This window comes from Vombatus ursinus, unplaced genomic scaffold, assembly GCF_900497805.2.
Source record: "Vombatus ursinus unplaced genomic scaffold, bare-nosed wombat genome assembly UNPS02014945.1, whole genome shotgun sequence".
Taxonomy (NCBI): domain Eukaryota; kingdom Metazoa; phylum Chordata; class Mammalia; order Diprotodontia; family Vombatidae; genus Vombatus; species Vombatus ursinus.
In genome coordinates, this window is record NW_020954723.1 from 30,092,660 (window position 1) to 30,108,162 (window position 15,503).

Genomic DNA, 15,503 nt, shown 5'->3' on the forward strand with positions numbered 1-15,503 from the left:
AATTTAAGTCTTTTGCCACATAATAGCCTGTAAACTTTTTTGCAGTTCAAAAAATTTTCATGGCAACTCCCCATCTTATTATAAAGTATGGTAAAGATTCTACTACTTGCACATCTAGTTTTTATAAAATTAACCACATCGAGGACATCCTGTAAGAACAATCATTTTAATAAGTTTCTGTTACATGACTGGCATTGTGATAAACATGAAAGATACAAAGAAAGGCAAAAAACAGTACTTGCTTTCAAGGAGCTCATAGAGAATTAAATATAGAGAATAGAGTCTAATAGAGAATTAAATCCAATTAATATTTATTAAGTGCCTACTATGTGCCAGGTTCTGTGTTAAACACTGCGGATACAAAAGAGAGAAAAACAGTTCCTGCCCTCAAGAAGCTTACAATCTAATGTCTAAAGACAACATGCTAATAAATATATACAAAGAAAACTATAAATACAAGATAAATAGGAAATAATTAGAAGAGGGGAAGAACTGGAATTAAAAATTTTAGTTGGGATATGAAGGAAGCCAGGGAGATCAGTAGTCCCGATGAAGGAGGGACAGCGCTCCAGGCATGGGAGACAGACATAGCCAAGAGATGGAGTGTACTGTTTCTGGAGAAGAAAACTTGCAAATGGCTATATACAAACAAGTAATATACAGGACAAATTGGAGATGATCTCAGAAAGAAGGCACTAACATTAAGGCAGACCAGGCAAGACTTCTTGCAGAAGGTGGGATTTTATCTGAGAATTAAAGAAAGTCAGGAAAGCAGGAGCTGGAGACAAGGAGGGAGAACACTTCAAGCATAGGGAAGGGCCAGTGAAAATGCACAGTAAGAAGATGGAGTGGCTTATCTGAGGGAGAGCAAAGAGACTAGTGTTACTAGAGTGTAAAATAAGGAGTACAAAGTGTAAGACTGGAAAGAGACAGGTGAGGAAGGGGACAAGTTATGAAGGACTATAAAAGCCAGAGGGAGGAAGGAAGCCCAGGATAGAGTCTGGGGGACCAGGTATCTCAAGACCTTATTCTTCTCAGAAGCACTAAAATTGGCATAGAAATACATTAAATTCAACAGGGAATCAGGAACTAGGAAACAGACTGGGGGGAGGCTAGAAAAAATATAAAAGAGGGAGAGGAGAGTTACGGAGGGAACTTTCATAACAAAACATGATTCAACTTTGGAGGAGTGGCAATTAGAAGGACAGAAAATGTTGGGGATTGGCATTGATAAAGAGAGAAGGGGCAGAGGAATAGAAACAGACCTCTTTAATTATAAATTTGATTCCTTCACTTCCTCTTTTTTTTATACAAAGAAGGGTGGACCCCCTTTCTTGTATAAAATATAATGGTGAATTATACACATTATATGAGTCATACACAAATATCATAAGTGCAAGAGGGGGATGGAATGCTTCACAAAATGGAGGAGGGTAACGGAAAGAAGCAAAATCCAACAATGTTATTCACAAGATGCACACTTGGAACATAAAGCTAAACATCCCGTATTTACTGCTATAGTTCAACACAACACTTGCAAGTTCCACACGCATGTTTGAAGAGTTGTGTTAATTTTTACTTGGACTTAATGAATTCCTGTGACATATAACAAAAACATGTTAAAATTTATGAGAACATGATGGATTTTTATTGGTTCATACCTTGGGCTGGACTGTAAAATTTTTGCAGTCTTTCAGTGAATCAGCATTCAATAAAGATCTAGTTTTATAATTACATTGGGATTTTGTGTCTAGAGCTTTAGAAACTGTGCATGTGATATTAAGTGGCTCCTTTTGTCCCTCCTTGATTGAATTATTAACCACATCTGGTTTAACAAGTTCTTCATCTCTCGTGAAAGATCTAGAAAGTAACGATTTTTGGAGACAATCATCTTGTTTTTCTGTTTTGCTACAAATGCTTATGTTACCAATTACATTATCAGATTCTGTTTTATCATTAACAATGTTTTCTTCTTCACTTGAATCATCAGGTATAATAATTCTGGATACTTTCTTTTTTTTAAATGCAAAATTATTCTGTGTCCTAATTCGCTTTAATTTTGCAGAACGTCGTGTATGGTATTTTTTCCTTCCATCAGCAAAGCTGTCTTCGTTTAATAAGTTGAAATCAACACATACTTCTTCACTTGAATCATTGATAGGATGTTCTTCCTCATCACTAACACAGAAGCTGTCTCCAAAATAAGTTTCATCTTGTTCAGGAATCTAACAGAATAAAATTTCAAAATAAATATAACAGAATTTGAAGTTTTTACTGTAGTCCAAGTATTTGTTTATCATCTAGTATATTTATTCCATGACTATTATTAGACAACTAATGAAACTACACAGCTAGGTGGTGCAGTGGATAGAGCACCAGCCCTGAAGTCAGGAGGACCTGAGTTCAAATCTGGCCTCAGACACATAACATTCACTAGCTGTGTGACTCTGGGCAAATCACTTAAACTCAATTGCCTCACTAAAAAAAATAAAAAGAAAATAAAAAGAAAGATTGGGACTGCTAGGTGGCGCAGTGGATAGAGCACTGGCCCTGGATTCAGGAGGACCTAAGTTCAAATGTGACCTCAGACACTTGACACTTACTAGCTGTGTGACCCTGGGCAAGTCACTTAACCCTGATTGCCTCAGTCTAAAAAAAAAAGTGTGCGTGTGTGTGTGTGTGTGTGTGTGTGTGTGTATATATATGTATAATACATATACGTGAAATTTGATCTAATGAAGGTATAAGGTAATTGATAAAAATTTTGAAGAGTATCACTTCATATACTGACTCTTAGTTAATACAAAACAGTTAGGACCTAGATTAATTTCACCTCATTTGCATATTTAAATGATACTGTTTGGGTTTGGGTTTTTTTTTTTAAAGAAGATAAATTTTTTATAAAATAACCTATAAATATCAACTATAATACAGGTACTTTTTGTCATTTTAAAGGTAAGAAAAAGTTAATACTTTCACAAAATGGGTAATAAATCACAGTATTTCACAATACACCATGGAATAACATGGTCCCAAAATTATTGATGACGAATACCAAAGTATTAGTCATTTTTAACTATGAAGTGGGCTTTGGGTAAGTACTAGTATACGAGAAGTTACCTATCACCAGCTTAACACCAAGTGTCAAGACAGTAAGCCTTATTCTCTTCATTATGAAAGAAAATTAAACTATAACTAATATCAATCCTACCCTGTATATTGGATTTGGAGTTAAGGAATGTGGTTTCTAATTCTGGCTTAGCTATTTACTACCTATACAATTCTATTTCACTATGACACCCTGGGCCTAAGCATTCTTAAATCTTTAAAATAAGGTGGTTGAAGTAAATGATCTCTAGCATCCCTTCCAGCTGTAATCCTATAATCCTAATGACATCAGTATAGATGTAATATGGCACTTTAAGAATGCTTATTTAAGTATCTGGAGAGAAAAAGTATTGGATGATTCTTACCAATAATTACTAATTATTCCCAAGAAATAGTTTGGTCCTTCAGTAAGCAAACATGTATTACAGTATGCTTAGTCCTATGAGAAATGCTACTTTTGACTTGGTGTATGGTCCTATGGAGAGGTTATATGTAAGCAAGAGATACTTTCATTACAAAAATTCAGACAAGATAGGAAAGTTTTAAAAACCATAAGTAAAAATTATAGGTAAAAACATGTCACATGCCAATAGTCAATAACAATTTGGGGTTAAAAGGGCCCATGAAAATTCATCTAGTTAATTCTCCATCCTTTAGATATCACAGCTAAAATTTACCAGATTTCATTTTAAATAGTTACCAAAGAGATTACAAAACCTTTTTCAGTAACCCATTCAACCACATTAACAGGAAATTCTTACATACTGAAAATTCATACCTGTGAGAAAATATTCATGGAATCATATTTCTTGTGCACCATTTTATACATATTGCCTACCAATGGACTGCGAACAGACTGCAGATAAACACTTTTCATCTCAGAATCTACATGAAGAGAATTTAATTTTAAAAATATACATTAAAATATTAACCACAAAGATTAGTTAACTATAAACTAATCTAAGTTTAAATAAATCGTGTTCCTCAGGAAATGTTAACCACCTATTTTGAAGGACCAGGAAGTACCTTTGAAAAGCAATCTTTTAAAAGCTTAAAGGCTAAAATATGAATAAACTGACATCGGGGATGATTAAATAAATATTTCTAAATGCTTACTATATGCAAGGCATTTTACAAAATCCATAAAGATATAATTAGGAGAATGATAAAAAGTAGAATGTGAGAAGGTAAGGGGAACAGATATAAAAGATGAGAAAAGTAATTTAATTTCAGCTTAGGGGTGAGAGAATGATCCGAAAAAATTTCAGGGAGGAGACAGCACATCAGGAAGACCTTCTAAGCAAAAGAAGCTTTTTAAAATGTACATGAAGAGGGGAATGCTTTCCAGGTATAAGAGAAAGTCTCTGAAAATTTATTAATTTATAAATAGAAAAGGATAGGAAGGATTTAAAAACCAGACAATAATTGAGCCTGTCTTTTACATGCCTGAAAAGAGTAAAGGCAAGATGGAACCAGACTACAGAGGGTCTAAGCTTTGTCAAGTGAAGAGGAGAGCAGATGAATTACTAGGCTGCGAATTCTGTTTCTGAGGAATCAGACTGTCCTCAGTTCCTGACTCCTTCCTAAATTGTACTTCGGGGAAGACCATCATGGGAGGATGTTACCTCGAGGTAGTGATTAAGCTCCAAGGAAGTGTCAGAGATTTCCTTGGGAGAGCAGGCCTAAGAGAACTAACCTTTAATTCTTTACTGAGCCCCAAGAGGTTATATAAAACCCTCTCTGCCACAGAGGGCTTTGGGTCCATGTAGCACCAGGACACTGTCCTGCATGTCAACTTGTACTTCTGGTAATGGGTAAGTTGTATAACCTACAGCAGGTCAAAGGAAGCCAGGGCTATTTGTGCCACATAATGTTTAGAAGGAACAGACCACACAAGGGCTGTAGATTTCCCTCTTATCTGAGTTATTCTTCGCCTCATAACTGTGTCTCTTCCATTGGGGCATTTTCAGCACCCAGTAATTTAAACCCAAGGACTAATCCACTTATCCATTACATTGACACACCAAGAGGAGCTTGTACTTTATCCTAATAGCAAAGGGGAGAAAATGAGGTATTTTGACCAGGGAAGTGATATGGTCATATCTATGCTTTGGGAAGATTATTTTTGTGACTGGATGAAGTAAGAGATGGAGAAGGCAAAAAAAAAAAAAAAAATGGAGGCAGGGAAGCCAGTAAAGGTCCTACTACAACTGATAATGCAGAGGTAATTAAGACTTTAATTAGAGTGGTGGCAATTGAGAAGAAGGCATGAATACAAGAGACAGATTAGACAAAACTGTTCATGAATTCAATGTACAATGCAGAATTTAACTCCTTTGAGTGATGTTAGTTTAATAAGAATTGAAAGAATTATTTAACACTACACTAAATTATAATCATCTTTCCATAATCATTGCCTATATAGCATAGCTTCTAATGCAAACCAAATAAAACTTAGAGCATGAGCAAAGGCAAAAGGATTTTAAAACAATGAGAATAACAATGACAGTGGCATTTACCATTTAGAACCTGTGAAAGTTGAGTCCCATCATTTAGGAAGCCAACTAGTAAGGAATCTTGTTCATTTTCTGATTTTTCACTTTCATCAGATGAAATACTTTCTGCATCTTGTGAAATCTCTGCTTCTTCATCTAAAAATTGCCTGCCTTCATGCTAAGAAAAATAAAGGAACAGCTTAAAATAAACATTCATTTTTTTTAACACCTGGAAGAAACCAGTACCAAAGCAATGACAACAGCCTACGTGAAAAAACAACAACAAAAACCCAGGAAATGACACTGAGAAATACATCTAGAATACCTAATTTAATCTGGCCTTCTTCAAGAATCACATTCAAATCATCTGAGTTGGTTCATGCCAGTAAACTGCATATTTCTAATTAATCCCTGAACATCTTGACATTTCAAATCATTTTATGGTGGAAGATAAAACAGTTCTATAAAGTGGGACAGCAAAGAATATTGGATAGAGGAAACTCCCAGCACCTAAAGAGAGTTCTTTCCTGATGTTTTGAACCATATCAGTAATTATGAAAAACAATATTAATGTGTATTGTTTTAATGCCATGCACACAAATTATAACTTAGGAAATTTTTTATTTCCATGAAAAATGTGTCTTACTTTGACAATTTCTCATGCAGTATTACAAAACCAAAGAGTATTTCAATCCCAAGAAACAGCCATTACCATTGAAACACAAATTTAGTATCTTTAGTTTTTTATAAAATCTGAAACTTTGGCTCAAATAACTTTTTAAATGTTTTGAAGTTTTTTTTTTCTTTCTAGATACAATTTGATGAGGTTGTTTCATCTTGTTTTACTAAGATAAATTTGAAAGCGGGAAAATCTTTCATGAAAATGGCAGTGTCAAAGTGAATTAATATGGATATAAATCCTTTTATAGGAAAATACTGGTCTTAACTAGAAATTTACTTCATTAAAAATAGGGAAAAGCCATTCCCAATTATACTTCTGTGTTTCAAGGATACATGCTCTTGTCTGAGTCATGCTGCCTCTGCTGATAAAGATTGTCATGAAGAGGCAGGAGAACAAGTGCCACAGACTACAGCTTATGGAGCTGAGAATGTTTTCTACGATGTAAAATAAAGTTTTATCACATTTTGAAATGTAAAAGCCCTTCTTAGCTCCCTGGTCATTTTATGGTGGGAGGCTAGATTTTGCCTCTGGGCTGCAGTCTGCAAACCCCTGCTCTATATGTTCCACATCTGTAAAATTGAGACAATAATATTTCCATTACCTATCTCACAATGTGCCTTGTAATCTTTAGAACACCTAACCTCTCTACAACTTTGTCTTCAAGTATTGCTGTAGTTAAAAAAAATATGCAAACACACTGGAGCCACCCTAGCACTGAACTCCTCTAAAATCAGTTAAGTTGATTCATGAATGACAGCATGGCAGGAAAAGAGCCTTGGAGAACCCAGGGTCACCTGAAACCATAATGAGGCATCAGAAGAAGCCTTTAGTAGAGAAGTTGCTAATTATTTTTTTAAAGTCAATAAACAAACAAACAAAATAGAATTACCAGGAAGGAATTAGAAAGCGCACCTTTAGGTTTCTATAACTTTTGGGGGCTCTCATACTTGTGGGACGATTCCTGTTATTGCTCTGGAAATCATCTTGAGTTAGAACTGGTTTATGAAAATCTGTGCTTTCATCACTAGATGATTCTGACTATAATAAACAGAAAAAAATGTATAAGATAAACTAAAAGATGATGACGGTTATTATTATAGCATAAAATACCACCCCTCAAAGAAAAAATGTAAACTGGACAGAAGTCCAGCAAGAATTCCTAGACGAGTTAAAGAAGGGGCTAAAAAGGATTTAAAAAACCAAGTGAGAGCTATAGAAGAAAGACATGAGAAGAGAATTAACAGCGTGGTTAAAAAAAGGTACAAAATCTTATAGAAAATAACTCCTTGAAAATTAGAATTGTCCAAATGAAAGCTAATGAATCCATAAGACCTCAATAAACAATAAAACAAAGTCAAAAACTGGAAAAAAGGGGGCAGCTAGGTGGCGCAGTGGATAGAGCACCGGCCCTGGATTTAGGAGGACCTGAGTTCAAATCTGGCCTCAGACATATAATACAACTAGCTGTGGGACCCTGGGCAAGTCACTTAGCCACATTGCCAGCCCCCCCAAAAAAAACTGGAAAAAAAATAGAAGAAAATGTAAAATATCTCATAGGAAAAAAAAATGACCTGAAAAATAGATTGAGATGAGGTAATTTGAGAATCACTGGATTTCTTGAAACTTGTGAGCAAAAAAAGAGCCTAAACATTGTATTTCAAGAAATTACAAAGGAAAATTGACCAGATATTTCAGAACAAGACGGCAAGGTAGAAATGGAAAAAAAAAAACAAAAAACACAGGTCACCTCCTGAAAAAAACATTTATGCACCAAATGGTATCGCATCCAAATTCTTAGAGGAGAAGTTCAGGGAGTTACAGGAAGAAATAGACAGCAAAACTATACTAGTGGGGGACCTCAACCTCCCCCTCTCTGAACTAGATAAATCTAACCACAAAATAAACAAGAAGTTAAGGAGGTGAACAGAATATTAGAAAAGTTAGGTATGGTAGACCTCTGCAGAAAACTGAATGTGGTTAGAAAGGAATATACTTTTTTCTTGGCAGTACATGGCACCTACACAAAAACTGACCATGTACTAGGGCATAAAAACCTTACAATCCAATGCAGAAAGGCAGAAATATTAAATGCATCCTTTTCAGATCATGATGCTATAAAAATTATATGTAATAAAGGGCCATGGAAAGATAGACTAGAAAATAATTGGAAACTAAATAATCTAATCCTAAAAAATGAATGGGTCAAACAACAAATCATAGAAACAATCAATAAACTCATTCAAGAGAATGACAATAATGAGACAACATACCAAAACTTATGGGATGCAGAGAAAGCAGTTCTTAGGGGAAATTTTATATCTCTAAATGCTTACTTGAATAAAATAGACAAAGAAGAGATAAACAAATTGGGCACACAACTAAAAACACTAGAAAAAGAACAAATTAAAAATCCTCAATTAAACACCAAATTAGAAATACTGAAAACCAAAGCAGAAATTAATAAAATTGATATTAAGAAAACTATTGAACTAATAAATAAAACTAAAAGCTGGTTTTATGAAAAAAAAAAAACAATAAAATAGATAAACCTTTGGTCAATTTACTTAAAAAAAGGAAGAAGAAAACCAAATTACCAGTATTACGTGCTACCTAAGTGCCAAGCATCATGATAATGTGATAAAGAAAGCAAAACTATCTATCTCATATCTGCTTTAATCACAGGAACAAAAACAAATGTCAACAGTCCATTTTGCTGACCGCTTAGAATTTGTTTTCAGTCATTCAACTGTGTTCGACTCTTCATGTCCCCATATGGGGTTTTCTTGGCAAAGCTACTGGAGTGGTTTGCCATTTCATTTTCCAATGGACTAAGGCAGAGGTTAAGTGATTTGCCAAAGGTCACAAAGCCAGTGAATGTCTGAGGCTGGATTTGAACTCAGGTCTTCCTAACTATAGGCCCAGTGCTCTATCCTCTGAGCTACCTAGTAGTCTAGAATACAACCATCAAAAAAAAAACCAAAACAGTAGAACTTCAGGATTTGTAACATTTGTAATTGGTGATAAAAACCAGACTAAGGAATTAGTCTAAGAGTTAGATGGAGTTCTGTGAACAAGCATTTCAATGAGGTTCTTTCAGTCTGACAATTTTGCATGACTTAGGTGTATGTTCAGCATGAAAAAGAAAAGGACCAAGCATTTATTAAGTGCCTACTATGGACGTACCAGGCTCTGAGGTAGTCACTTTAGTGCTTACAATCTAATTAGTCAGTGGGAAGTCACATTTTATTGTGTATTTTTAACATAGGTCTAGTCTAAACCGAGGTATACAATGTCACATGAATTTAACTACATGACCAGCCTTTTCAAGGACAATAAAAGTCAAATAAATGCAAATAAAACTACTAACAAGGTCCAAAAGTCCTTGAAGAAAATAAAAATTTCAAGAATTATATACATATTTTGCTGAGCAAAATGGTTTTCAAGGGGGTAAATATTTGAAAGAATAAGAGGAGACAAAAGGAAAAAGGCATTTGTTCTACTCTCAACTTTTCAGTTATGCATGTAATTTTAAATAAGACAAATGAGACAAACCCAGAAAGAAATTAAAAGTAATTGGTAGTTACTATAACTAGATTTGGTCAATTTCATTGAATAGCAACTTACTGTACTTAATAGGTGTTTACATTTCTTAACAGCACAAAGAGGAGATTCAACATCACTGCTCTTCCCAACCTATCCAAACAAATTAAAAGATAACATTCTTTAGAAAGAAATGGACCTTTCCAATTGATTACACTGTTGCTTTTGTTGAATAACTCACTTTTGGGGATTTCAGATGATCCTTTTTCACCTTTTTACTCTCTCTTTGGAAAACCACATCGTCTTCACTTCCAATGCTATTTCCTGCAGAAAAAAAAATATTAAAATGGTTAACAATCACTGGGAAAATATATACTTCTTTATTTATGAAATAAGCACATAGCAGCACACAATTTAGGGCTGGAAAAAGCCCTTAAAGACTACCTAATTAAAACCCTCTCACTGTAGAGATAAAGGTGTGCTAAGATATTAGACCAAGGTCACAGAGAAAAGGAGGCAGAGCTGGAATTTAAACCCAGATCTAGTGTTCTTCCCATACATTGTACCAGGGGGCAAGGGGAGATAGTGGGGGAGACTGGGTCTTCTGATTGCCCAGGCTAGAAGTGCTAGAATCCAGACTATAAAAGGCCATTTTTATAGGCACAATATCACTGCTTATCTTTACAGAAGCTTTGACTTACTCCTGGATCCATTAGCTCTTCCTCAATCAATATGAAGGTCTCTCAATACCAGGAGCTCAATATATTGGCACCTCACTTTGTATTCACTCACTAGGCACAGGCCCTACTACAGCTTATAACTCCCTCTCAAGTGATTCCCTACCCCTCTCGGCCTCCTCAGTAGCAGGGTCTATAGGTGTGCAGTAGTATGCCCAGGTACCACACACTGCATTTATTTTTTTTTTAAGGCAATTGGGGTTAAGTGACTTGCCCAGGGTCACACAGCTAGTAAGTGTCAAGTGTTTGGTCTGAGGCCGAATTTGAACTCAGGTCCTCCTGACTTCAGGGCTGGTGCTCTACCCACTGTGCCACCTAGGTGCCCCAACGCACTGCATTCTTAAAAGGAAGAAATAGAAAAGTAGAGTTTAGAGGCACAGAATGAGAAGTGACTTCTACAGCTGTGAGAAAGAATTCCTAACTAAAAAAGAAATAGGGATAGGGAATGAATGAAAATCATTTTTGACTACCTAAAAAGATCCTTTCAACTACATAAAATTTAAAAATCTCTGCATGAAAAACATCAATATAGCTAGGATAAAGCAAACTGTCAATTGGGAAAAATATCTTTGCATCAAATATTTGACAAAACATAAAAGATATGTAATGACATATAAGACATATATGTATATACACATACAAGATATATAAGGAAATATATAATATATAAGGAAACAATAGACAAGAAGTCAAAGCATATGAATGATTTTCAAAAAAACATTTGTAAACTATGAACAACCATATGAAAAACTGCTTCAAAGCATTAGAGAAATGAAAATTTTAAAAACTCTGAGGTTTTGCCTCACATGCAACAAAATGACAAAAAATGGCAAAATGGCATAAAAAACTGAAGGGACTGCAGGAACACAAGCAAATTAACATTCTAGTAGTAGAGGCATGAAGTGATTTTGGAAAGTTTGGAAAATTTTGGGGAAAAAAATTGTAATTATATATGAACAATCACTAAGCTGTTCATACTATTTGACTCTTCACTGCTGAGAATATACCCAAAGGAGGTTAAAAAAGGGGGGTGGGGGTGGGAAGAAATGCTCGAAAAATGACAGAAGTCATAGCAGCACTATTTATGGTAGAGCAAGACTAGAAAAAAGGTGGGTACCTATTGATTGATAAATGGCTAACCACTACATTAAGCGAGTTAGCTGTGTTTCTGGTAAAGGAGGAAACAAGATAGGTTGTCGCTTAGCCAAGGTTCTCCAAGAAACTCCATGGGAAAAAGAAAAAGTGAAAGATGAAGCAGTGATCAATAACACAAAAGGGAAAAACAAGAGGCTCCTCCATTCAGTCCAGAACAACATAAAAAGATGCCACAAGCACTTTGGCCAGGGGCAAAATAAAGAAACTTGCAGCAATGTGATCTCTAGTAAATGAGGCTTGAAGCCAATGGGATTTCAACCATGGCCAGCTAGGGCCCTAAGAGGAAAACAAATAAAGACCCTAGTAGGTCAGTGAACAAGGAGAGATGGAAAAGAGATGGACAGTGTGTGCATGCCTCGTGGCCCTCCAGGAAGCCCCAAACCAGAAAGAAATAAAGACAGCTCCTATTAAGTGTCTGCCCAGGGAAAGTAGAACAGTGAAACAACTAGGCAGTCCACATCAGGGGTGCTCCAAGAAGCATGAAACACACATGATCTCCAATACTCAATGGGCACACAAAAGAATCAAGGAAACAGAAGTACCCTGGGGTACTGCAGTGACCCCAAAGCTTCTAATACCTAGCTAGGGCCTGTGACAATCACAGGAGACAAAAATCAATTCTCTCTCAGTGACTACACAAGAAGAAGGAGAAAAGACTAAGGAAAGTCAACACCTGTACTGGGACACCATAAGATGGAAACAGAAGCCAGGAACTGAGGCAGAGGATGGGACCAGCTGCCTGTCCCAGGCAAGAATCATGGAATAGAGAAGAAGGGGACTAGGTCTCAACCACCCCATCTGACAGTGAAGGAAGGAATGTAATCTTGATGTGGGACAATGTTCCAAACTAGAAACTGAGGCTGGTGACATGAGTAAATGGAAGGAAATTCCTAATACAATGAAAAAATACTATGGGTTAAGAGAAGCCCACTTCCAAACTCCAAAAGTAAAAACAAAATCTTAGAAAACGTAGAAATAAGGAACTTGAAGAGTGGATAGAAAAAAAAATGAAACAAAATTTATAGAAGTACATTAGAGATTTTGAGGGGAAAATGGAAAAAAAAATTACTTATGTAGTAAACTCCCTAAAATAAAGAATGAAGCCAACAAATCTCAATAATTCGCTGAGACAACAATATTAGAACAAAGTGAAGATTGTTACAGCCACCATCCAAGGCTGGGATTCAATTGAGGCCAGCCACCCTAGGCCACACACTGCTCCCCTGACTTCAACTCCAACCATGGCTTGATGCAAGATAAGCATATTGAGGGGCAGCTAGGTGGCGCAGTGGATAGTGCTCTGGCTTTGGAGTCAAGAGGACCTGAGTTCAAATCTGGCCTCAGACACTTGACACTTACTAGCTGTCTGACCTTGGGCAAGTCATTTAACCCCAACTGCCTCACCAATCAAAGCAAAAAACAAAAAAAAAGTGGAGAAAAAAAAGATAAGCATATTGGGCACTGGTTAGGGTCATCTTAGGCAGTAGACCAGCAGAGTGGCAACAGCATTTTCACCTATTTCATGGGGTTCAAGGACTCGAAGGACCACAGATGGTGCCTGGACTATATGCAGTCTAAGTCAGTTATCCATAAGTCCCTAAAGTACTCTGCTAAGTTAGGGAGAAGAAAAAAGGTTACAACTAAACATAACTTACTCTTCAAAACTGAATATTATCCTGAAGGGGAGAAAAAAGAGATCTTAAATAATGACGATTACCTTCAAGCATTCCTCATGAAAAGACCAGAGCTAGTTAAAATTTATGAAACACAAACACAGAAGACAAGAGAAACCTAGAAAGATAAATAAAGAAGTAAACTAGGCCTGTGTGTGGTTTTGTTTTATTTTGTTGGTTTTTTTTTTAATGGATTTTTTTTTTGGGGGGTGAGGCAATCAGGGTTAAGTGACTTGCCCAGGATCACACAGGTAGTTAAGTGTTAAGTGTCTGAGGCTGGATTTGAACTCAGGTCCTCCTGACTCCAAAGCCAGAGCTCTATCCACCGTGCCACCTAGCTGCTCCCTATTTTGTTGGTTTTAAGAAGCGAAAGGGAGAGAAAGAGGAATACACTAGGGGAAAAATGAGGATGAGAAGGAATTTAAAATGTCTCCTAAGTGGTGACAAATATAGAAGAGAGGATAAGCAGTGCAAGAATCTCATGAAATTCACTTTCATCCAAACCAGAAAAAGGGAGGTTAAAACTCTCTCTTTCTCTCTCTGTCTCTCTCACTCTCTCTCTCTCTCTGTCTCTTTCACACACACATACACACACACACACACACACACATACGTATGCAGACAGACACAGAGAATTTTGTGGAAACCTGTATTAAATTCAAGAAGGAAAAGAGGCCAGAACAGGAAGACAGAAGAGGAAGGTTTAAGAGGAAAAGAAGACTTGAGGAGGGAATATTCACAAGGAGAGCAAGTTTCAACTATGGAGGGCAGATCATAAAGAGGAGAACAGAAGGACAGAAATAAAGTACCAGAACCAGTGACTGAAGTCTAGACTGGCTGAAGACAGAAAGGAAGAGGAGTGAGATCAGACCACTTCAATTATAAATTACTAGTGTCAATCCCAATTCTTTTCTTTCCTGTTCTTTTAGATGAAGGAAGAGATAAAGAAAGAGTGAGTTGCCCTTATTATACTTGTTCTGTGTCTTCTATATACATATGCATAAACTATGTTCCTTCATCTTATGTGTTTCCCTACATCTGTTCCCTTGTTCCATGGGTGGTGTGTTAACCTCCAGAAAAGTATACCTATAAAGATGGAAGAAATCTTCCTTGTTACTGATTCTACTATGCCATTTAATTATCTTACTTAAAAAAAAAAAAAAGCTTATTAGGGCTATACTGAAACCTATGAAAGAAAAATATTGCTAGAACTTACATACAGCTTACTTCTAATTGAAATAACATATTAACAACTTACGCCTTAGATACTAACTGGAAATATAGGGGGTTTTTTATTACTGTTACAGAAAAAGCTTTCATATGATTTTACCTACACAAGTTCCCTTTTTTTCTTCTCCACAGAGAATAGCATACACACACACACACACACACACACACACACACTCACTCTATGAATACTATAAGAAAATAGTCTACAAATGAGGTTACAAATTCTACCGTTAAATTTTTATTACCAAACATTAGTCAATTTATTTTTTTGTTTTTCTATTTCAAACTATAGATTAATACAATACTCCTACGATCTATCCCCTTATATATTTAAATGTACACATTTACAAACCTTCCACAGCAGCTCAGTTAAACTAGTCTGTTCACTGTTCCTCAACTCACTTCTAATTTTCATAATCTTTCCCCTCTGTTACTGTGTTAACCCTCTGCTTAACTGACTGTCTATAGAACCCTGTGTCCTTTTAAGGGCACACTTGACATTTCTAAACTCATTGTTTTGACCATTCATTCTACCTTTATAATTTACTGCCTTGCGCCAATAATTCATATTTTCATGTGGATAACCTAATTTAGTTATTTAGATGAACTTCTCAAGAACAGGGATCCATATTTCTTTGCACTTCCATCAATATACAGAATAATGTTTTCCTTGCACATATTAGGCACAAAATAAATTATCTATTGATTGATATGGTTCTAGAAAATATTTTTGTTTCAAAGAACCAAGTATGATGAAGTACCAAATTTATAATTAAATTCAATTTCAATAAATTCTTATTAAGACTCTACAATGTGAAAGGCACTATACTAAGTACTAGGAACAGAAATGTAAAAGTAAAATGGCTCCTTACCACAAGGAACT

The 15,503-nt window shown here is 35.8% G+C and overlaps 1 protein-coding gene across 1 annotated transcript in view; it reads right to left on the minus strand.

Moving 5' to 3' along the window:
- The window catches only part of LOC114029975 (Fanconi anemia group M protein-like), an 89,715-nt gene that overhangs the window by 11,718 nt on the left and 62,494 nt on the right, over positions 1-15,503 (minus strand). Inside the window, exons 15-20 of the mRNA XM_027844622.1 lie at positions 10,067-10,149; positions 9,910-9,978; positions 7,198-7,323; positions 5,628-5,781; positions 3,887-3,993; positions 1,662-2,225 (exon numbers count right to left, since the gene is read on the minus strand). Of these exons, the coding sequence (XP_027700423.1) occupies positions 1,662-2,225; positions 3,887-3,993; positions 5,628-5,781; positions 7,198-7,323; positions 9,910-9,978; positions 10,067-10,149 (1,103 nt within the window). The remainder of the gene's footprint in view (positions 1-1,661; positions 2,226-3,886; positions 3,994-5,627; positions 5,782-7,197; positions 7,324-9,909; positions 9,979-10,066; positions 10,150-15,503) is intronic.